This window comes from Grampus griseus (assembly GCF_964374135.1).
Source record: "Grampus griseus genome assembly, chromosome: 19".
Taxonomy (NCBI): Eukaryota; Metazoa; Chordata; class Mammalia; order Artiodactyla; family Delphinidae; genus Grampus; species Grampus griseus.
This window is the reverse complement of record NC_139013.1, coordinates 11280068-11303490: the sequence shown is the minus strand read 5'-3', so window position 1 is coordinate 11303490 and position 23423 is coordinate 11280068. Positions and strand designations below refer to the sequence as shown.

The 23423-nt window shown below is 56.9% G+C and overlaps 1 protein-coding gene across 2 annotated transcripts; it reads left to right on the top strand.

Annotated features, from left to right (window-relative positions):
- Positions 1–6631: 6631 nt before the first annotated feature.
- ATP1A3 (ATPase Na+/K+ transporting subunit alpha 3) lies at positions 6632–21229 on the top strand (the record flags this gene model as incomplete). Of its 2 annotated transcripts, none has more annotated exons than XM_082676330.1 (22): positions 6632–6754; positions 6850–6909; positions 7052–7255; positions 7780–7893; positions 8007–8141; positions 8613–8730; positions 8864–9132; positions 10412–10610; positions 10688–10797; positions 10880–11014; positions 13297–13489; positions 13774–13949; positions 14035–14171; positions 14820–14970; positions 15091–15259; positions 17927–18081; positions 18159–18282; positions 19057–19202; positions 19763–19893; positions 20415–20516; positions 20785–20876; positions 21201–21229. In XM_082676330.1, the coding sequence occupies exons 1-22, from the start codon at positions 6752–6754 to the stop codon at positions 21227–21229; spliced, it is 2952 nt and encodes a 983-aa protein (XP_082532456.1). In that variant the 5' UTR covers positions 6632–6751. The 2 variants fall into 2 exon arrangements, with proteins under 2 accessions (XP_082532456.1, XP_082532457.1); XM_082676331.1 differs by having other exon boundaries at positions 6671–6754; positions 20791–20876.
- Between the last annotated feature and the right edge of the window lie 2194 nt (positions 21230–23423).

The window sequence follows — 23423 nt, the reverse complement described above, 5'->3', positions numbered from 1 at the left end:
TCTCTCTGTCTTTGTTGGTGTTTCTGTTTTATTGTTCCTATTTGCCTCTCTCTGGTTCTGAACTCTGTGCGTCCATTTCTTCTCTTAGTCTCTCCCTCCATCTCTCTTGCCGAGTTCTCTTGTCCCCATCCATCCCTGTGACCTTCGTAAATCTTCCCTCCCCCCTCACCCAACTTCCGCAAAGCCTCGCGCTGGGAACACGGTGCACAGTCATCAGTCTCACCAGGCTGAGGAGTGCATGAGGGCGGGACGTGAGCCTGTGTCTGGGATGTGGTGTGGGGGACCGGGGTCTCCCCCAGTCCAGCTGGAAAGCAGGAGGAGAGAAAGCCGAGAATCTCCTGGGATCCTGACATCCCCAGGCTTCTCTGTCACCCCAATCTCCCTCCCATGGTCCAAGCCCATCCCTGTAGGACAAGGTGGAGGGGGAAAAGATAATATGTTGACAGTTTCTCCCTCCTTCCCTCCCTCCCTCTGGAAGGGGGCAGAGTTGTAGGGGGCAACTACCAGGGCTAGAAGATGTGGCTTCCCCCCTTCCCCAGTCTCCATGGAGACAAGCCAGGTCTGCAAGCCCAGCCTCCTTTGCTGCAAATGCGGCCTCCCTATTACCATGGCAACAAGGGACAGCGAGGAGGGATGGGGATGGGTCAGAGTACAGGATTGGGCTGAGGCTCTGGGTGCTGGGGGAAGCCAAGGAACCCACCTCCCTGCCCCCTTTTACTCTCTGGCCCAGTTTCCCTGTCCATGCCCATCTTTCTGTGGCTTCGAATCTCTGACTCTTGTCTTTCTCAGTTTGTGTGTCTCCCTCTGGCCTTCACCCTTTCACACATTTCGGTGACCAGGTCCTTAACCTTCCCCTCTCACCTGCTATACACCAGGCTTACTCTGTGCCCCTTGCCTGTCCCCCACATCCCCACTCCCATAGGTGGGGAGGATACCCACATTCTGAGAAAGCTACAGAGACAGGCTCTTGCCTGCTCTCTGCCCCTTCTGCCCTTCTCAGGGAGAGTCTGGGAGTGTTCCTCGTAGAGCAGAGAGGTGGAGGTAGGAGGCTGTAACTCCTCAGGCTCCAGTGGGTGGCTGACGGGGTGTTGTGTGTATGTGACAGGCCTGGGGTGTGGGTGCTGGCTGTGCATCTGTGTGTGTATATACATACCAAGATGGGATGTGCATGGTGTGTGGGTGTGGGCATGGGGGGTGTGTTTGGAGCTACAACAGAGGTGTATGAGATAGCACTGCGATACATGATGTGTGTAGTGTGTGAGGTGTGTGGGATGGTGTTGTGTGATCTGTGTCGGTGAATTATTGTGCTGTGTGTGAGTCTGTGTGCACCTTTTGTCTGTCATTCACAATTAGCAACACTTCGGCAATTTTGCACTGTGGGCCTTTGCTTATGCCCAGATATATTGGGGAGGAGTGTGTGTGATGTTGCGTGAAACAGTGTTCACAAAGCCTCAAGTGGTGTCTGGGGCAGTGTGAGGCCTGTGCTATGGTGCTGAGTGTAGATGTGTACTGGTTTGTGGGTCCGTGGATTTTGTGGTTATGGCTCTCTATGTGAGGTGGTTTAAGGCCAGCTCTGATGGAGTGCGTGATGTGCATATCTGTGAGGTTGTGTTTTGAGGGTGTGTGTTAATCTACATGGCATTTTATGACTCTGATTCTATGGTGTGATGGGGTGCGCAAGGTGTGTGTGCTATGTGTGTTTCATTTCTACATGTTTGTGAGTCCCTGGGGTTGTTTGATGGGGTAGTGTAGGGTGTGTGGGAGGGTATTAGCTGGTGTGTGATGGAATGTGATTGTGAAACTGGTGGTGAGTGGTGGGGTGGTGTCCGTGTGTGTCCACAGCATCTGTGCTGTCTGGGTGATGGTCCTGTGTGAGTATGATGCTTGGTGGAATCCTCTGGCTGTGATGTGTCTCTTGTGTACCTGTGTAGCTGTGTCTCGTTGGATAACTGCCATACCATAGTGTGTGTGTTGGGGGGAGGTCACACAGTGAGGGGAGCCTCAGGGCTCCTACCCCCTCTGCAGCTTCCCCGCTCACTGTGGGGTCTTCCTTGCCCCTTGTGCCCCCTCCATCTCCCCCTCCTGAACAGCACCCCACAGTCCCCAGGGTTCCCTCCTGCCTCAGTGCAGAAGAAGGTGCTCTGGCCCTCCTGCCTTATTGCGGTGATTTACGGGGCTTTCCCCCCACCCCGTGGTGGGTGTCCACCTTCCACAGCGCACTCCTCCCTCTGGTGGCACACAATGAGGGGGATTCTGGGGCTCTCCCACCCTCGGCGCCCCTTCCTCGGAGCCGACACCCCACACTGCGGGGGTTTCCAGGTCCCTCATTTCGGGGGTCTCCGCCTCCCGCAGCGCTCCCCTTTCGCCGCCTCGCCGCCGCTTTGCAGTGGGTGGGGGGCGGGGAGGACAGCTGCAGTACCGGGGGCGGGGCCGCGGGCCGTCCATCAGAACGGCGGCGCCCCTGATTGGCCAGCGCCGGCCCCCCGGCGGGCGCGGGCATATGAGGAGGCGGAGGCGGCGGTCGCCGCAGACTGTGTGCAGTGGGGCTGACCGCCGGACGGACGCGCGGACCGAGGCGCGGGCGCTGCAGAGGCCCCCAGCGCGAGCCCGCGCCTGAGCCCACCCTGAGGCCGCTGCCCCGGCCCCTGCCCCGCCCGCCTGCCCCTGTCCCCCGGAGCCGACAAGATGGGGGTAGGTGCTCGGGCCGGCCGGGCGATGCGTGTGTGTGTGTGTGTGTGACATTGTGGGTCCTGTGAGATTGGGTGTCTGCGGGGGCCGGGGACTCTGGGACCCCTGCTCTCCGGGACCCGGGTTCAGGAACCTGTGAGCCGGCTGACTCAGCCCGTCCGTGTGGTTGTGTCTCTGGTTGAGTGTGTGCGCGGGGCCGCCTGGCTTGGCTGGGGTCTGTGGCGCATGTTGGTGTGTCCTTTGTGTGCGGGGCCCGCGGGGCACGGACCCGCCCTCAGCACCTCTGCCTGACCTGGTGCGGTTGCCTGCTCAACCGTATGTGTGCGTGTGCATGTGTGCGTGTGTGTGCTCCTGGCTCTGTCAGGCCCTGCAGCACCGTCTGCCTGCGATTGTGTGGCCCGGGTTTGTGTCTGAATGTCTGTAACCGTGTCTGGGTGTGTCTGAAAGCTGGTGTTTGTGTCTGGGGGCGTTGAAGCCCGTCTGCTTCCTTGGCCAGGCGGGGACAGGTCCAGACTATGGGATGAACACCAGATGACCTCTCTTTCTCCTTCCAGGCCTGGATGGAGGTGCTCCGCAATGCGGAGTGGCCTGGGGCTGCAGTGTGTGTCTAGCTCCTAATCTGGGGGAGCAGACACAGGGGCTGGGGGGAGCAGGAGAGTCATGGCGGGGAGACTGAGAGCCTGGCTGAGGGTGTATGTATGCAAATGCGTACGTGTGTGTATGGGGGGAGGGGTTGTGCATGCCTGGCTATGCCCTTTCCTCCGTGTCCGTGTGTCCTTGTCTGTGAGTCTCTCCAGCAGATGCTGCCTCCTCCCCTGGCTGACCACCTGACCCCCGCTGCAGCCCTGGATTTCTCCCTGCGTGTCAGGCGGGGCCATGGGGGGCTAGGAGGCGGGTGGGCTGGGATGGATGGGATGGAGAGAGAGAGGGGGTCGGGATGGGAGAGGCTAATGGAGAGGGAGTATGAAGGATGAAGAGAAAGATGGCGGATGAAGGCTGATGGGCCCAGGGATGGAGCTGGGGAATGGGGCTGCAGATCTGTGGCTTGGGGTGGGCGAGGGGAGAAGGAGAGAAGAACTGGGTGGGGAGGAGACTGGGAGAGAGAAGGGGGAGGTAGGAGTCAGTGATGGCTTCCAGGTAAGTGGAAATGGAGGGGAAGCCGAGGGCAGATTGGAGGAGAGGACTGGGGCTAAGTGCCTTAGAGAAAAAAGGAGCGGGAGGGTCTTAGGAAAAGACGTGAGAACAGGAGAAGTGAGGCTCTTTAGACATGGGGGCAGAGACATGGAAAGCAGAGAGAAATGGGCAGAGACTGAGAGAGAGGCTCTGAAAGAGACAGAGAAAAAGAGACATAGAGACAAAGAGACGGACACAGGCAGAGAGACATGGAAAGACGAAGAGAGACATGAGTGGGACATAGACAAGGAGAGACAAAGAGAGAAACTGAGGCTGAGATGAGGAGACCCAAGGACAGACATTTCCTATCCAGAGACAACCAGAGGCAGCCTGAATGATAGGAAGAGGGGACAGAGGGCAGAAGGGGAGGTCGAGGGAGAGACGCAGAGATGAGGCCTCAGACACCTTGAAAGGGGGAGGGAGAGGCAGGCTGAGGGGCAGAGGCTGCGTGAGCTGGGCAGGTGTCAGGGGAGGCGGACAGCATGGAAAATGGCGAGGAGCCGCAGAGGCGGGCTGCAGCGAGGCAGGCGGGTCCCCCACCCTCAGAGGTGCTCCCGCCCTGCAGTGCGCCCATCTGGGCCTCCTGCCTTGACTGGGAAAGCCTCGGCTCCCCCTCTAACAGATGGAAGCCCGCCCCCAAGGGAGTCTGGTCATGGCAAGGGCAAGGAGGAGCCAAGGCTTGTCTGCCAGGGACTGGGGTATCCCAGTCCCTCCCCCCTCAGCCCCAGGATCCAGGCCCCCGGCCCCTCCTCCCTCAGACCCAGGAGTCCAGGAAGCCACCCCTAGGCCTCATAGGGGCCAAGCATCAGCTCCCCAGCCTTCCCTGAGGTTTCAGGGGTGGGCAGCTGGTTTTCTTCCCAACTTCTCCTCTCCTGCCTTCCAGGCCTCCATCTCTTTCCTCTCCTGCCTTCCTCTTATTTCTCTAACTTGTGCCCATGACCTCATATCTCCACTCTCTCCATCCTTGGGTCTACCCCTCTGTGGAGTCTGAGACCCCTCCTGAAGCTGGGGGTGGAGGAGTGTCCTCCCTGTCCCCCAAGCCTCCATGTTCCATGTCAGACGCAGTGCTGCTGCAGGGCTGGCCCAGGGCCAAGCCTCTTTCCCACCCCTGAAACCCAGGCTCCCAGGCCTCCAGGCTGCAGTAGCCTCCCAGGCTCAGCCTCCCAGTCTGGGGGCAGACAGCAGGCAGCTCAACTCTCTACAAGGTCATGAGGGGATTAGCGCTGAGCTGCACTGAGCCTGGGATCCCAGCTTGGCCCTGGACCCTTAGGATCTGTCAGCGCTCCTCTACCAGCACCTGGCCTCACCCCACCCCTCCTGCCAGCCTCCAAGGACACTTCCTTCCCCATCAGCCCAGATCCCCAAACTGGAACTTCAGTCACTCCCCCTCACACTACATCCAGTTCAAGTCAAGCCCGGGGGCTTTTGCCTCTTGCTGTTCTGCACCCCAAATCCCAGCCAGCTCCTAGTCTGTCCTCCAGAGGCCTAACCATGCCAACCCCTTGTCCAAACCTATCCATGGCTCCCACCAGCCCCCAGGAAAGAGTCTAGGCCCACAGCTTGTCAGTCTAGGCCCTCAGGACTGGCTGCATGTCCAGCCAGGCCACCATCCCTGTGCACAGTAGGCTGCCTCCCAGGCGTTGGTCCCAGCTGTGACTAACACCTGGAGTGCCCTTTCCTCCCCCTTCCTGCCAGGCCTGTGGGGTCTCCCAAGATTTGCTGGGTCCTTTGAGAGACAGAGACATCCATGGGGTTGGGGAGAGAGGCCCAGAAAAAGAGTCAGGCAGAAAAGACAGGGAGAGTGATATATGGGGAGACCTTCAACTGGAAGGACAGAGATGCCGAGATGGACTCGGAGAAGGAGAGATGCAGGGATAGAGAGGAAGATGGCAGAGCGAGATCGTGAGAGATAGACAAGGTGGTTGAAACAGTAGAGACAGTTACGGAGAGACACACCAAGCATTACAGAAAAGGAGGTACCTTGAGAGATGAAATCAGAGAGAAGCAGAGATAAGGATGGAGAAAGATACAGACAGAAAATACGGACACTCAGAGACAGTCTGAGATCCCTGCACACCAACTGGGAAAGATAGGAACCCAGAGAGACAGACTCAGCCAGACTCAGGGAGAGAGAGTTCAAGAGATAGAAACAGATATTGTATGAGATGGAAAACATAAAGAGCCAGAGATCAGAGAGAGACACACACAGAGACTCAGAGACAGAGACAGAGAGAGAGACGGACAATATGAAGTGATGAGGGAGAGAGAGATCAGAGAAGCAGCCACAGAGAGACAGAGATACACACACATGAAGAGAAGGATAGATAAAGAGGTACAAGGAGACAGACAAAACAGAATAAGACAGAGAGGCGCAAACAGAGACCTGGAGAGATAGATCAAGAGAGAGAGACAGACGTAGCGAGAGACAGACAGACCTAGCAAGAGACAGACTAAGTGCCCAGGGAGAGGGAGAAAAAGACACAGAGAGATAAAAAGACACATGGAGACTGAAGGGGAGAGACCTACAGAGAGAGAGAGAGAGGCACAGACAGACCCAGATGGAGACTCTCAGGGACAGAGACCCAGAGGTACATGGAGCCAGAGACGGAGAGGCCAGTAGGAAGAGATGAGACTCAGGGGTTCTGAGAGATACCCAGAGCCGCAGGGCAGAGACAGACTGAGCCCCCAGAGCCAGCCCCTGCCCAGAGACGCAGCTGCGCAGACGCAGGGCTGGTGTCCCCTTGTAACCCCTTCTCGCCCGCAGTCTGGTGGCTCTGACAGCTATCGTGTCGCCACCTCGCAGGACAAGAAAGATGACAAGGGCTCGCCCAAGAAGAGCAAGGGCACCAAAGACCGCCGGGACCTGGATGACCTCAAAAAGGAGGTGGCTATGGTAAGTCCCACCCTCTGCACCCACCCAGAGCAGGCCCCACCCGCCACTGCCCGGCCTCCTCACTCACCCGATCCCCCCAAACTCCTGTTCCTCAGACAGAGCACAAGATGTCAGTGGAAGAGGTCTGCCGGAAATACAACACCGACTGTGTGCAGGTGGGGCCGGACCGGAGGGAGAAGGGTCCGAGGGGGGAGGGGATGGGAAGCCGTGACCCTTGGGTGCCTGGGGGCACTCGGGAAGTGTTGGGGGCGCCAGGGTTGCTCCGGGAGGGTTCTGTGTGAGTCCTGTGTCCCCTAGGGTCTGACCCACAGCAAAGCCCAGGAGATCCTGGCCCGCGATGGGCCTAACGCGCTCACGCCGCCGCCCACCACCCCAGAGTGGGTCAAGTTCTGCCGCCAGCTATTTGGGGGCTTCTCAATCCTGCTGTGGATCGGGGCCATCCTCTGCTTCCTGGCCTACGGCATCCAGGCAGGCACTGAGGATGATCCTTCTGGCGACAACGTGAGTGCCCTCCACCCTGCTGTGCCCAAGGGCTCATACATGTAGGGACACGTATGCACACCCCACTTCTCCCTTTAGACTTTTCAAAGCCCAGCCTCCAACTTCTTCTCATCTAACTCTCACAGTCACCCAGTGAGAGAACCAGAGAAGCTATGAGGAAAACTGGGACTCAGAAAGGTGAAGTATGGGACTTCCCTGGTGGTCCAGTGGTTAGGACTCCGTGCTTTCACTGCCGAGGGCCTGGGTTCGATCCCTGGTCGGGGAACAGCCAATAAATAAACAAATAAATAGATAAATAAATATATAAACAACAAACATATAAAAAAAAAGAAAGAAAGAAAGAGGGACTCAAACGTGGACAGGCAGACAGAGACACAGACCCTCAAATGGACACAACCTGAGGTCAGACATACAAATACAGACCCCCAATGACTCAAAGCTCTCTTCCCAGGTTCCACAGACCTCGGGATGGGGGTGGTGGGGAGTTGCTCCAGGGCGGGCTGTGACTCTGCATCTCCCCACAGCTGTACCTGGGCATCGTGCTGGCGGCCGTGGTCATCATCACCGGCTGCTTCTCCTACTACCAGGAAGCCAAGAGCTCCAAGATCATGGAATCCTTCAAGAACATGGTTCCCCAGGTGAGGGGTACCCAGGGAGGGGCCAGATGGAGGTGAACAGGCGGGCAAGGCTATGCCCAGTGACCCCAGGTAGAGGGAGTCAGGGAGGTGACTCTTCTCCATTCTCCCCCCAGCAAGCCCTGGTGATCCGGGAAGGTGAGAAGATGCAGGTAAATGCTGAGGAGGTGGTGGTCGGGGATCTGGTGGAGATCAAGGGCGGAGACCGAGTCCCAGCCGACCTGCGCATCATCTCAGCCCACGGCTGCAAGGTGGGCCAGGGGCCTGGGGCCCAGCTCTGCCCTTCCTGGAGTGGCCCAGGAGTCCAGGCCCCCAGCCCTTCCTCCCCCAGGACCCGGGAGTCCAGGCCCCAGCCCCCTCCTCCTTCAGACCCAGGAGTCCAGGCCCCTGGACCCCTCCTCCCTCAGACCCAGGAGTCCAGGCCCCTGGCCCCTCCTCCCCCAGGACCCTGCAGTCCAGGCCCCCTCCTCCCTCAGATCCAGTACCTCTGACCTCCAGGTACCTTAGGCCTTGGCAAGAAGCCGTGTACCCTCCCCAGCTTCAAGAGCCCAACCTCTGTCCTCCCAGACACAGGCACCCAGACTTCTAGCTGTGACTCCCAGGGACACAGCCTTCAGCCTCGTTAACAAAACAAACGAACAAACAAAAATCTTGAAATCTCCTCTGGACAAATGCCCCTTGACCCCAGGCCCGGGGTCGACACCTGTCTCCTGTGTCCCCAGGTGGATAACTCATCCCTCACGGGTGAATCAGAGCCCCAGACCCGCTCCCCCGACTGCACTCACGACAACCCCTTGGAGACTCGGAACATCACCTTCTTTTCCACCAACTGTGTGGAAGGTGAGGCAGCGGGGAGGGGCAGTTCGGGCACCCACGTGGGGCCGGGCTCGTCCAGATAGATGGACGTGCCTCAGGGGCTCGGGGTCCCTCTGAAGCTCGCTGAATCTCAGCCCAGTCCCCTCTGACCCCACAGGCACAGCTCGGGGCGTGGTGGTGGCCACGGGTGACCGCACTGTCATGGGCCGCATCGCCACTCTGGCTTCCGGGCTGGAGGTGGGCAAGACGCCCATCGCCATTGAGATCGAGCACTTTATCCAGCTCATCACTGGCGTGGCTGTCTTCCTGGGCGTCTCCTTCTTCATCCTCTCCCTCATTCTCGGATACACCTGGCTCGAGGCTGTCATCTTCCTCATCGGCATCATCGTGGCCAATGTCCCAGAGGGCCTGCTGGCCACTGTTACTGTAAGGCCCGGACCCTTGGGTCTGAGGGAGGAGGGGGCTGGGGCCCGATGGCAACAATCTTGACTGCAACTTGGACATCAAGGGCCAAGCCTGCCAGATGTTGAATGAGGAGGGTCCTGGGGCTCAGAGGGCCTCATTGACAAAACAAACCAACAGGGAATCCCCTGGCGGTCCAGTGGTTAGGACTCCGTGCTTTCACTGCTGAGGGCCCCCATGTTCAATACCTGGTGGAGAACTAAGATCCCACAAGCTGAGAAGCATGGCCCCCCCCCCGAAAAAAAATAACAACCAACAAAGAATCTTGAGAAACACTGCCAGTCAGAAAGGGCTAACAGCCCTATCATTTTTGAAGTTAACTTACAAAATTAAGAAGCACAACCTCATGGTAAAAAGTCTAAAGAATACATTAAAATAGTTAAAAAATAAAATAACAGTCCCGACCCACTGCCCAGCCGTCAGCCCCCCTCCAGAAGCAGGCTCTCTGCCCTGTTCCCGGCGACGGTGGGCATATTGCCACGTACGTAGTCATTGTTTTGGGGGTACACAGAAGGGACCATCCTAGGAATACTATTCTGTTCCTTGATGCTTTTACTTAATAGATCCTGCAACGTTTTCCATATTAGCATATTCAAAGCTACTCTAAGTCAAAGGCCTTTCATTGACCTACACTATACAAACAAGGGTTGCACATATGAAGGTACTGCCTGATGAGCTGGAGGCAATTGAACACACCCCAGGTCAGCTGCACCCAGATCTAGTTCCCCAGAAGCCCCCTCAAGACCTGTTCAGCCCCTCCCCTCCAACCCCAGGGTTACCCCTAGGATAGACTGGCTTCAAACCGTGTAGCTTTTGTACTTCACATCAGTGGAATCATTCAGCAGGAACTCTTGTTTCTGGCTCATTTTTCGCTGAACACTATGTTTTTGAATTTCACCCATGCAGTTGTAGGCAGTGGTTGCTTGTTCTTTTTCACCACTGTATAGTATTCCCACCTTTTATTCCCCAATTTATTTGTCCTTACTGCTGTTAGTGGACATTTGGGTTGTTTTCAGTTTGGGACTATTATGTTGCTGCTATGAACATTCTAGTATATTTCTTTGGGGTGCATCTGAGCCCATTTTTGTGGGTCTATACCTTGGGTGGAGTGGCTGGGCGACACCCCATTCTTTGCCCAGGATTCTCTCTGGGCTGGGCAGTTGGGTTGTTGGCAGTTGTGTTGCTGGCCCAACTGCACCGCCTGACTCTACCTGTAACTCCCCTGCCCTTGCATACACTCCAGGTGTGTCTGACCCTGACCGCCAAGCGCATGGCTCGGAAGAACTGCCTTGTGAAAAACCTAGAGGCTGTAGAGACCCTGGGCTCCACATCCACCATCTGCTCGGACAAGACAGGGACCCTCACCCAGAACCGCATGACGGTCGCCCACATGTGGTTTGACAACCAGATCCACGAGGCCGACACCACTGAGGACCAGTCAGGTGAGGGTGGGGCCCAGGCAAGACCGAGGGGGCCTGGCTCCCGGACACCCCCCAGCCCTGACTCGTACCTTTTTCAGGGACTTCATTTGACAAGAGCTCACACACCTGGGTGGCCCTGTCTCACATTGCTGGACTCTGCAACCGTGCCGTCTTCAAGGGGGGTCAGGACAACATCCCTGTGCTCAAGGTGGATCTGGCCTCCCGCTCGCCTCAGCTTGGCCCCTGCCCACCCCGCGCTACTCTGCTCTGACAGCCCTCTCTCCCCACAGAGGGATGTGGCCGGGGATGCCTCCGAGTCTGCCCTGCTCAAGTGCATCGAGTTGTCCTCCGGCTCCGTGAAGCTGATGCGCGAACGTAATAAGAAAGTGGCTGAGATCCCCTTCAACTCCACCAACAAATACCAGGTACCCCAGGCTCTCCAGGAGAGTCGGCCTGGATCTCACTTTCTCTATGACGCCCGAAAAGCAGTCAGCTCTGCCCCGCTGCCCTCCTGCTTTGGGCAAGTTATTAACTTTCCCAGAGCCTTGGTTTCCCCATCTGTAAAATAAGTCCAAGAGTATCCACCCAGTGGGGAGAGGAACACAGACCCGGGAGTGAGAGCAATGTCTCTGTTGGAGTGGGCAGCAGGGGAGTAAAGATCTTCCTGCAGCAGAGTGGGAACCAGCCAGAGATCTCATTCATCCATTCAACAAATATGTTTTTGAGCAGCAACTACGTGTCAGAGGCACTTGTGTTAGGTGCTGCGGACGCAGACGGCAGTGAAGTCCCTCCTCTCACGGAACTTATGCTCTAGTGCCGGGAGACAGACAATGACAAAGGCATGAGGACATTAGGAAATTTGGAATACGTCCGCCAGTCACCATGCTGAGCGAGGGAGCCCTGCAGGCGGCTGGGGGCAGCGGGCACAGCGTGTGCAAAGGTCTTGACGAAGGAGTGTGTTGATGTACCGAATAGCCAGGGAACGTTGAGCCAGGAAACGTGGTGGGAGGGGAGGGCGGTGGGTGCTGGGTCAGGTCCCGTAGGGCCTTGTGGACAGGACTTGGGTGTGACCCTCAGGGGGACATGAGCCACCGAGCAGAGGCAAGATGGGACCTGACCCACATTTTTAAAAGCTGCTTTATTGAGAGAGACAGTTCACACACCGTAGCTCACCCACTTAATGTGCATAATTCAGTAGTTTTAGTATATTCACCGATACGTGCTGTCATCTGCCCAGTCAGGTTTTTAAAAAATATTTATTTACTTATTCATTTATTTTGGCTGCGCCGGGTCTTAGTTGCGGCACGCGGGATCTTTAGTTGCTGCGTGCACATGCAGCGTGCATGTGGGATCTAGTTTCCTGACCAGGGATCGAACCCGGGCCCCCTGCATTGGGAGCTCAGAGTCTTACCCACTGGACCACCAGGGAAGTCCCTACCCAGTCAGTTTTAGAGCATTTCCATCACCTCAAAAAGCAACCTCACAAAAAAAAAAAAAAAAAAAGCAACCTCACCTCCTCAGCTTTATCCCCCTACCTCCCCCTGTCTCCCCGAGCCCTCAGCAACAGAATCGTACAATATGTGTTTTTTGATGTCTGGCTTCTTTCACTTAGCATAATGTTTTCAAGGTTCCTCCGTGTTGTAGCATATATCAGTGCTTCATCCTTTTTTATGGCTGAATGATTTTGCATTGAATGGATAGACCACATTTTGTTTATCCATTCATCTGTCAATGGACATTTGGGTTATTTGCACCCTCTGACTACTATGAATGATGCTGCTATGAACATTCGCCTCCCAGTTTTTGTGTGGACATCATTTGCATGTCTCTTGGGTATATATCTGGGAACTGTTGGCTTATGTGGTAACTCTGTTTAACCTTTCGGGGGACTGCCAGAGACTGTTTTCCAAAGTGGCGGCACCATTTTTCACTGACTCTCATTTTTTAAAAAAGTATTTATTTATTTGGCCGTGCCGGGTCTCAGCTGCGGCACACAGGATCTTCGTTGCCTCGTGAGGGATCTTTAGTTGCGGCATGCGAACTCTTAGTTGCAGCATGTGGGATCTAGTTCCCTGACCAGGGATCGAACCCAGGCCCCCTGCACTGGGAGCGCGGAGTCTTAGCCGCCGGGCCACCAGTGAAGTCCTGTGACTCTCATATTTTAAAGGCTTCTTCTGGCTGCCATGGGGAGGAAATATTATGGGGAGGGGAGGGCAGAAACAGGGACTCAGTGTGGAGGCTGCTGTGATATTTCATGAGAGACGGTGGTGGCTGGATGGGAGGGCAGGGGAGGTGAGAAGAGGTCAGAATCCGGGTACTTCAGAGGTGAGCTGACCAGATTCGGTGATGGGTCAGATGCGGGATGAGAGGTTGTCGGGCAAGCCAGAGAGAGAAGCACGTATCCTAAGGACCCCTGAGATTTCTGTGAGAGAGACACAGAGGGGAAGAAATATCTGCAAGACCGAGAGACAGAAACGGGCAGGGATGAGCAGAGGTCTCTGTGAGAGAGCCTGAGAAACAGATGAACATCTCTCGGGTAGAGAGATTTGGGCAGTGCCCTCTGGGGGAGCCTGGCGGTGGTCTGTCCTGGCATCCGTGGCTCTGGATAGGGCGGCAGGGGGGGTCCTCTTCCCCAGCTGGGTGCAGGGCAGCCTCCGGGTCCCTCCCTGTGAGGCTCAGGCACGGCCGCCTTCTGCTCTGTCCACAGCTCTCCATCCACGAGACCGAGGACCCCAATGACAACCGGTACCTGCTGGTGATGAAGGGCGCCCCTGAACGCATCCTGGACCGGTGCGCCACCATCCTGCTGCAGGGCAAGGAGCAGCCGCTGGACGAGGAGATGAAGGAGGCTTTCCAGAACGCCTACCTCGAGCTCGGGGGCCTGGGCGAGCGCGTGCTTGGTGCGCACCAAGGGTGGAGCCAAGTTGGGGCAGGGGCTGGGCCAGCTCTGGGGGCCCCTTGAGGGTAAGGAGGGATGTGAGGCTGCCCAGAGCCTGGCTCAGAATAGGGCCTCCCAGAATGCACCATGAATGAATGAATGAATGAGACAGGAAGGCGTCTGTCAGAAATGGGTGTTGACTGACTGTCTGGCCAACTAGGGAGCCTGACTGCTGGCACCGGGAGCTGCGGGCAGGAGGCAGGGAGGACCGAGGCTGGAGCCCCTGTGCCCCTCTCCCTGCGCCAGGTTTCTGCCATTACTACCTGCCCGAGGAGCAGTTCCCTAAGGGCTTTGCCTTCGACTGTGACGATGTGAACTTCACCACCGACAACCTCTGCTTCGTGGGCCTCATGTCCATGATCGACCCTCCCCGGGCAGCCGTCCCTGACGCGGTGGGCAAGTGCCGCAGCGCGGGCATCAAGGTATGGCCCGGGGCAGCAGGGGAGGCAGGGCCAGGGCCCCAGCGGCCAGCGGTGAGGCTGGACCGTTTGCATATGATGCCCACAGGTCATCATGGTCACCGGCGATCACCCCATCACGGCAAAGGCCATTGCCAAGGGTGTGGGCATCATCTCCGAGGGCAACGAGACTGTGGAGGACATCGCCGCCCGGCTCAACATTCCCGTCAGCCAGGTCAACCCCCGGTGAGCCCCGCCCTGCCCAGCTCAGGTCCCTCTGGGACTGCGGGTCCCCCTCCTCCTGGGCCTCCTCTGTTGACTCAGCATCTGGGTCCTGTTCCTCTACCATCGTGAGGATGGGCAGCCTGGTGTTACAGCTGCATGGGGTTAGCAAGGGGTAGGTTCGCATCCCAGCTTTGCCACACATGAGCTGTGTGACCTTGGGCAAGTCACTTAGCCTCTCTGTGCCTCAGTTTCCTCCTCTCTAAAATGGGCTGCTAGTAATTCACATCTGAGAGGATTCTGTGAGACCCCTTATTTCTGTGTCTGGCATTCTCTCTTCCCATCTCTCTTTCATGTCTTTGTCTCTCTCTGTGTCTCTCATCTCTGTTCTGACGTACTTAGCTTTCCCACGCTCATGTCTCTCTGCGTCTGTCTCTATTTCCTAGTTGCCTGCATATCTCTGTTCCTCTAAGTCCAGTGTCCCAAGGTTCTTCCTGAGGTCTGCCCTCTATCCTTCCTACTGCAGCCCCCTCCTCCCCTGTTTCCCTTCATCTCTGACCCCCAGAGCCCTTGTCCCTCTATCGGAGCCTGGTCCTCTGTCTCTCCTGTCTGTGAGTCTGTCCAACAGGTGTCACTGCCCCACAAGTCCTGAACACTCTCTGCTCTTCCCAGGGATGCCAAGGCCTGTGTGATCCATGGCACCGACCTCAAGGACTTCACCTCTGAGCAAATCGACGAGATCCTGCAGAACCACACTGAGATCGTCTTTGCCCGCACTTCCCCCCAGCAGAAGCTCATCATTGTGGAGGGCTGTCAGAGACAGGTGGGCTCGGGCTGGGGTCCCTCGGAGGAGGGGGCCGGGGGTCTGGACTCCGGGGTCCTTGATGAGAAGAGGGTTTGGGGCCAGGCCTCTGGGCGTCATCCTCACCCTCTCTCCCTCCAGGGAGCCATCGTGGCTGTGACTGGGGACGGCGTGAACGACTCCCCCGCCCTGAAGAAGGCTGACATCGGGGTGGCCATGGGCATTGCCGGCTCTGACGTCTCCAAACAGGCAGCAGACATGATTCTGCTGGATGACAACTTTGCCTCCATTGTCACGGGTGTGGAGGAGGGTGAGTGAGTTGGCCCAGGTGGCCCTGGAGACTGGGGTCGCTGCGTGAAGCCCGAGAAGGGGGAGGGGAACAGGCCAGGGCTGCAGCAGATGCACGGCAGGAGACCACAGAATCCCACCAGGCCCCCGGCAGAGCCTGCGCTTGTCCTTTTCGGTTTTCTCCCCCTGAGGAGTTGGGGGCTCCCTGGGGGCAGGACTCAGCCAACGCACTTCTGGGTCGTGGTGTCGCCCAGCACAGGCCCAGTCTGGTGGGCAAGGCACATTCGGAAGCATTAAAAAACAATACTCATAGGGATTTCCCTGGCAGTCCAGTGGTTAAGACTTCGCCTTCCAATGCAGGGGGTGCGGGTTCGATCCCTGGTTGGGGGGCTGGGATCCCCACATGCCTCAGGGCCAAAAAACCAAAACAGAAAACAGAAGCAATATTGTAACAAATTCAATAAGGACTTTAAAAATGGTCCACATCAAAAAAGTCTTTAAAAAAAAAATACTCATAAGGACAACCTCAGGGAAGCAGAGGGTCCTGAGGGAGCCCTGAAGAGGCCCCTCACCCAGCCTGGAGTCAGGGGCCAAGGAAGCCTCCCCAAGGGGACAGGGATCGCCTGTGCCAAGTCTCTAGGGCCATGTGGGAGTCTTCACGTAGAGAAGTGTCAGCGAAGGGAGTTGCAGACAGAGGCAAGGCCTCAAGGTCTCAGGTGGGGCCGCCGGGCATCACCTCCTGACGGGCCTGGATGCGGCCACAGATGGGGCTTGTTCCCATTCCGTTTTATTCTAATTATCAGAGTAATTCATGATCATTATAGCAAATGTAGAAAAGCATTAAGAAGCAAATTGGAATCACCCATAATCTTACCATCCAGAAGTAATCACTGTTCATGCATTTTCTTCCAGTCTCTCTGTCCTACTTGAAATGTCCCCAGTGTAAAAAATAACTCCTGATAAGAGAGAATTCAGACGGTAACCGCTGAGCCTACAGTGTCAGGTTCAACGCCCTTATCCCTTGTCTCCTGTGGCCCAGAGGACACATGGTTAACCCTTTCTCATCCCCAAGACATCCTCCATGCACCTGCAGAGCACACACTCACGGCGGCGCTCACGCCGCCCAGACACTTATTGGGCTCCTTACCTTGTGTATGGTGCCAGGGGCTGGAGATAACAGCTGTGAGCAGAGCAGACATGGGTCCTTGCCCTCAAGGAGCTGGGAGAGACAGCCTTCTGCAAGTTAACGAACAGATTGTAACATAACAAACATAATTACGTATTGTGAAAAGTGCTAAGAAGAAAACCAGCAGGGTGCTAGGATAGATGGGGTCCTACCTATTTATTTATTTTTTGGCCGCCCCGCGCAGTTTGCGGGATCTGAGTTCCCTGACCAGGGATCGAACCCGCGCCCCCTGCAGTGGAAGCGTGGAGTCTTTCTTAACCACTGGACCTCCAGGGAAGTCCTCTGTGCCTTGTTTTTTTTGTTTTTTTTTTTTGCGGTACGTGGGCCTCTCACTGTTGTGGCCTCTACCGTTGCGGAGCACAGGCTCTGGACGTGCAGGCTCAGCGGCCATGGCTCACGCGCCCAGCCGCTCCGCGGCATGTGGGAATCTTCCCGGACCGGGGCACGAACCCGTGTCCCCTGCATTGGCAGGCAGACTCTCAAACACCGCGCCACCAGGGAAGCCCTTCTGTGCCTTCTTAATGACACACCTTGTTGCTCATCAGCACACGGGGGAAGGTGGAGGGAGGGGCTGGCTGGGTTCATCTTTAGTTTCTTTTTACTTTATACGCACTGTACTGATTGAATCTTTATTGGGATATGGCTTTCACACAAAGTCAGGCAGCTCCGTGACTTTTTATGCACGCACGCACCCACACAACCACCGGACCCCCATCAAGATAGAGAACGTTTCCAGCCTCCCGTTAGGGTTCTATCAGGTCCCCTCTGGTCTATATCCCCCCTCCCAGAAATAACCACTATCCTGACTTTCAGCACCATGGATTCATTTCCAACCTCTTCCAAATGGAATCATGTGATAAGAATGCTTCTGTGTCTGGCTTTTTTTCACTCAACATAACATCAGTGAGATTCATCCATGGAGTTGGGGGTGTCAGTAGCTCGTTCCTTTTTCTCGCCGGGTGGTATTCCTTTGTATGGACGGACCACAGTTTACTTATCCACTCACCTACTGATGGCCAGCGGGTCAGTTCTGGTTTGGGGCTATTATAACTAATGCCATATGGTGAACATTCGTGTACTTGCTTTTTGGTGGACATAAACACTCATTTCTCTTGCATATAAACATAAGGTGAGGATTGCTGGGTCAATAAGGCAGGGATGTTTAACTTCTAACAGAAACTACTGGGAATTCCCTGGTGGTCCAGTGGTTAGGACTCCATGCTTTTGCTGCCAAGGGCGCTGGTTTGATCCCCGGTTGGGGAACTAAGATTCCGCTAGCCACACTGTGCGGCCAAAAAAAGAAAAGAAACTACCAAGCAGTCTTCCGAAGTGGTTGTATTTTGAGAATGTTTGAACAGGGGCAACATGGTTGGGCATCTGTATGGAAAGGCAGGCGGTGGGGGGGATGGATTAGAAAGGATGCATGGACTGGGCAGGGAAGGGGCAGAGGGACTAGGGTGCCCTGGTGTGGGTGCCGAGGTCTGAGCCTGCCCCTGCCAACAGGCCGCCTGATCTTCGACAACCTGAAGAAGTCCATCGCCTACACCCTGACCAGCAACATCCCCGAGATCACGCCCTTCCTGCTGTTCATCATGGCCAACATCCCACTGCCTCTGGGCACCATCACCATCCTCTGCATCGACCTGGGCACTGACATGGTGAGGCCCCGGCCACCCCCAGGCTCCGGGAGGGTAGGGTCCCCCCGATCCCCGACTTACCGGCCTCTCCTGCCCAGGTCCCTGCCATCTCGCTGGCGTACGAGGCCGCTGAGAGTGACATCATGAAGAGACAGCCCAGGAACCCACGCACTGACAAGTTGGTCAATGAGAGGCTCATCAGCATGGCCTACGGACAGATCGGTGAGGACCTGGGGGCCCTGCCTCGCTTATGGCTGGGTGCCCGGTGCCTGGCCCACCGTGGGCGCTCAGAAACCTTGTGCCGAATGAGTGGAGTGAAAAGTAGGACTTGGTGCTGGAGGTTTGGAAGGAGTGACTTACAGATGGGCGGTGGTCACCAAGGTGGGGCTGGCACAGGTGGAGGAAAGGCCCAGGGCTGCACCCGGGGAGCACGTGGGATACTGAGTGGCAGATCGGGGCTGGCCCCAGGATGGCCACTCCCCTGCTCCACCCGCCACCATGATGGGAAGGACCAGTCAGCCTGTGAGCTCTCTGAGGGCAGGAGTGAGCCCCACGCCCTCCTGCCTTCTCCATCTTTGCTGGGGGTGAGGTGTGCAGTCTTACAGGTGCTGAGCGCCCTGTTGCTGGGAGTGTCCCAGGAAGCAGAGGCTTGGTGGGGGTGGTCAGAGGCCTAGGGAGGTCATTCCTGCCTAGGGGGTCCTCAGGGGTTTCCTGATGTCCAGGTGGCCTGGCGCAGGTGGGAGGGAGCCTCCAGGTTCTCCCCTCAGGAGAGCCCCGTCTCCAAGGTTCCTGCTCCAAGGGGCCCATCTCAGGGGCTCACCACCAGGTGGCACCCTCAGATGGCCCTCTGGGAGCTCAGCCCCGGATGATGTCAGGCAAGAGGACCGGGTACCTCACCATCCTCGCAGTGTGGGTCTCAAGGGGCCTCAGAGGTGCCCTGGGCTGGCTGCCTGCCCCACCTGAGCCTCTTCTCATCTCCCTTCTCTCCTCCCCCAGGAATGATCCAGGCTCTTGGTGGCTTTTTCTCCTACTTTGTGATCCTGGCAGAAAATGGCTTCTTGCCTGGCAACCTGGTGGGCATCCGGCTGAACTGGGATGACCGCACCGTCAACGACCTGGAGGACAGTTACGGGCAGCAGTGGGTGCGTAGGGCTGGGTCCCACAGCATGGCCTGGGACCTCCCAGGCGGGATCCCTGCCCACAGCATCCTGGGCTGGGGCGAGCCGTCCCAACCATGCAGGGGCAGCTTCCTATGATGGTCCCTCTGCCCCAGGGGCGGCATCAAGATCCTCGCTGGACACAAGGGGCCTCCTGGCGCTCTTGGCCCAGCCCATCGCGGTCCTGGCCGCCGGCCATGCTCTCTGCCCCACCAGGCGAGACGCCTTTGCTGCCCGATTCCCCATCTCTGTCTGTGCCTTCAAAGCCCAGCTGGAGGCCCCTCAGGAGGCCCCCAGGATCTCTGGTCCACAACCGAGGTCACCATTATCCTCTCTAATTCCTTGTACATTTCCTGACTCTTCCCGTGGGGCTCTGAACTACAGAGGGAAGGCATGCCCCTTAGGGGATCCCATCTGGACAGAGTCCCCGCTTTGCCCTGGGGCCCTACGCAGGGGCGCAGACAAGGAGCACGTGGGCCCAGGGTGGGGCCTGGGGCTGCGGCCACACTGACCGCCGACCGGCACCCGCGTCATCGCCCTTGCAGACCTACGAGCAGAGGAAAGTGGTGGAGTTCACGTGCCACACGGCCTTCTTTGTGAGCATAGTGGTCGTGCAGTGGGCTGACCTGATCATCTGTAAGACCAGGAGGAACTCCGTCTTCCAGCAGGGCATGAAGTGAGGGCCGCGGGCGCCGGGCTTGCTCTCCGTCCCGCCCCGTGTCTGTCTGTCTGTCTGTTTCAGTTTTGCCTCTGAGTTGATTTTCTCTCCAGTGGTCACATCTATCTTGGATTCTCTGTCTCTCTCTCTCCATATGTGTGTGTGCACACTGCTGGGGTGTCCCTGGTCCCTCTCCAGATCTGCTTTATCTTTTTCTTTGGCCGCACGGCATGTGGGATCTTAGTTCCCCCACCAGAGATGGAACCCTGCAGTGGAAGCGCAGAGTGCTAACCACTGGACCGCCAGGGAATTCCCTGCTGTATCTTTTCATACCCCTGCCTGTGTGTCACTGTCTCTGTCATTATACTTCAGTGTCACCGTCTCCCTGGACCCATCTGTGCCTCTCTGCCTCTTTCGGTCTCCATCTCTGTGTGTCTCCATGTCTGTCTCTGTGCATCTGCCCTTGGCAGAGCCTCTGTCTCAGTGGGATGGGGGTGCCTGCTCGAGTTCTCTGGGTCCAGCCCTGCCTGTGCCTCCAGGAACAAGATCCTGATCTTCGGGTTGTTTGAGGAGACAGCCCTGGCTGCCTTCCTGTCCTACTGCCCCGGCATGGACGTGGCCCTTCGCATGTACCCTCTCAAGTGAGTGCCCCCTCCCCTGCCCTGTACCACCTGCTCCGGGATCCTCCGGGTAGCCTTCCCCGCGGGACGCCCTCACAGGGGGGTGCTGTGCAGACCCCAGCCCACAGCCATGGCCCGGGCACCCCTCACCTTGGGCACGAAGGACCAGGGGAGCATCTTCCCAGTGCGGCCCCGTCTGTCCTCTGGGACCCTGCCTGTGTGTGTCCGCCCCGCCCCCCGCCCCGTCTCCGCCCCACACTGACGCCCTCCTGCTCTTTCGTCTCCGCAGGCCCAGCTGGTGGTTCTGTGCCTTCCCCTACAGTTTTCTCATCTTCGTCTATGACGAAATCCGCAAACTCATCCTGCGCAGGAACCCCGGGGGTGAGGGGCTAACTGGGTACAGGGGGGAGGCTGGGGGGACGGGACGGGGCAGCTGGAAGGGGAGGCGAGAGAGCGCTGTGTGACTGATACTAACCTCACTCTCTGTTTCCCCCCAACCCCTCCCTCCTGCGTCGTCTTTCCACCCTCTTTGCAACTCTTCTCTCTTCCTGGCTCTCTGGGCCTCCTCCTTTCTGTGTCTTTCCCTGTGTCTCTGCCCCTTTTGGTTTCTTTCTGTGCCGCTGTCTGTCTGTCTGTCTCTGCTTGTGCTTCTCTCCGTGCCCGTCTCCCTCTCTTCTCTGTTTCTTTCCTCCTTTGTCTCTCCAGGTTGGGTGGAGAAGGAAACCTACTACTGACCTCAACCCCATCACATCACCCGTCTCTACCCTGCCCCTCAAGCCCAGGACAGCCCACTCCGGTCCCCCTCATTTTGTATTCTGGGGGGAGGGGCCCTCTCGCCCATTGGCCCCGCCCCCTCAAGTTATCTCCCGCCTCCCTCCCCCTCTTCCCCCTCTGGCTGGCTTCTCTCCCCGCCCCCGCCCCGCCCCGCCCCGCCCCCTGCCTCTCTCCTCTCTCTCTTTTGTGTGTCTGTTCCTCTCCCTCTCCTCATCCCTGCCACCCAGCCCCCTCCCTGGGCTCTTTTTTACTCCCCCTCACCCCCTGGCTGACGCCGTCTCTGGTTCTGGACAATTATCAAATATATCCGTGGGGACAGAGAAGCCGCGTGTGTGTGTCTTGCTTGCTTTGTGGACCCGGGGTGTGGGCAGGACGGTGTTCCCTGTGCTGGCACCCGTGGCTGGGTGATTCACAGAACCCCAGGAATTTAGCCTGGCATGAGCTTGGGAGTCATGGAATCTCAAAGTCATCAAATCATGGAGTTGTAGCCCCACAAGGGTTAGAGTGAGGGCACCTTGAATTCGCCAGGAGATGGGATCATGGGATCAGAACAGGGGAGAGGAAGGGAATCAGACTCTGGATCCTCTCATATTGGAGAGGCACCGGGGGAGGCGATGATGCTAATGGTTCATTGAACTCCCACCCTGTGCTGTCCTCTCCTAAGCACTCTACGTGTATTAGCTCACTCAATCCTCACAAGGCACAGAGAGGGAAAGTGACCTGCCCAAGGTCACACAGCTGAGAGGTGACAAATCTGGGATTTGAACCTAGGCTGTCCAAGCTCTAAGTCACTATGCTCTTCTCTCTCTTTTTGTTGAGATAAACTTTCATACAGTGACGTGCACAAGTCTCAAGGGCACAGCTCAATGATTTAAAAAATTACTTCCATGTAGCCACTAGCCATAAAGTTCTCTCGTGCCCCTTTTCCAGGCAGCCCCCCTCCAGAGGTAACTGCTGAACTGCTTTCTGTCACCATCGTTTAGTTGTACCAATTCTTGGACTTTGTAGAAATGCAGTCTTACCGCATGCTGTCTCATGCTGTCTCTTACAGCATGCATGTCTGGCTTCCTGTCCTCCACACCATGTCTATGAGAGCCATCCACAGTGTTCCATGTATCAGTAGCTGCTCTTTTTCATTGCTGCGGAGTTTTCCAGTGTGTGACTATTACACGATTTGTTGATCCATTTTCTTGTTGACGGACATTTGCTGTTTACACTTTGGAAGCCTCTAGGAAGAGGAACGTTCTAGTAATATCCTCTGATAACACATGTGTGCATCTCTGTTGGGTACATGCCTAGGAATGGAATTGCTGATTGGGGGATAGACAGTGTTTATCTTTAATAGAAATGGCCACGCCCTTTCCAAAGCCCTTGCGTCATCTGCATTCCAACAGTGTATCAAAGTTACAGTTGCTCCACATCCACGTCAGCACTTGCTTGTCAGTCTTTTGAATTTGAGCCCTTCTGGTTGGGCAGCTCTACCACTTCCCTCAAGGCAGCCTTTCTAACACAGCCCAGAGACTAGAGTGAGAGGAAGGCCTGGGGCTGGTCCCGGGCCTGCCTGCCTCCCAGCACAGGTGTCTGGGTGGTCGGGAGGCTGAGAGTCCACATGAGTGTGAGTGTGTGCACGTGCCCACTGCACAGGACAATGCTGAGGAGGAGTGCCTGAATCTGAGGGGCAAGGCAGTCAGGAGGCAGCGGCCATGTGTGCCAGAAACGCCTGTGATGCCCAGGGCAGAGCCCAGTCCGGTAAGGGTTACGTGAGCCTGGACCTCTCCTGGGGAGGCCAGAGAAACTATTCATCAGGTACAGGGTAAGAAACACTCCCATAGACAAGTGGGCAATCTGAGGCCCAGAGAGGGCAGGGACTTCCTTGAGGTCACACAGCAGAAAAATAAACCAGGTTTCTGATTGTCTGTGCTAATGTCCTCCTACCCTCCCAGCTCCACTTCCTCCAGGGGTCCAAGAGGCAGGAAGGAGGCCTCAGGTGGAGGGACCACAGGGCCAGGGCCCATCTCTCATAATCTTTTCAGGCACCCCCTTATCTCCCACCATCCCCCTAATTCAGGGCCCACTTGCCATAGGTCCCTTCTCCCCCAGTCTCCCCTCATCCCCCTGTCTCACGGATCTTCCCATCTCTCACAGTATCTCCAT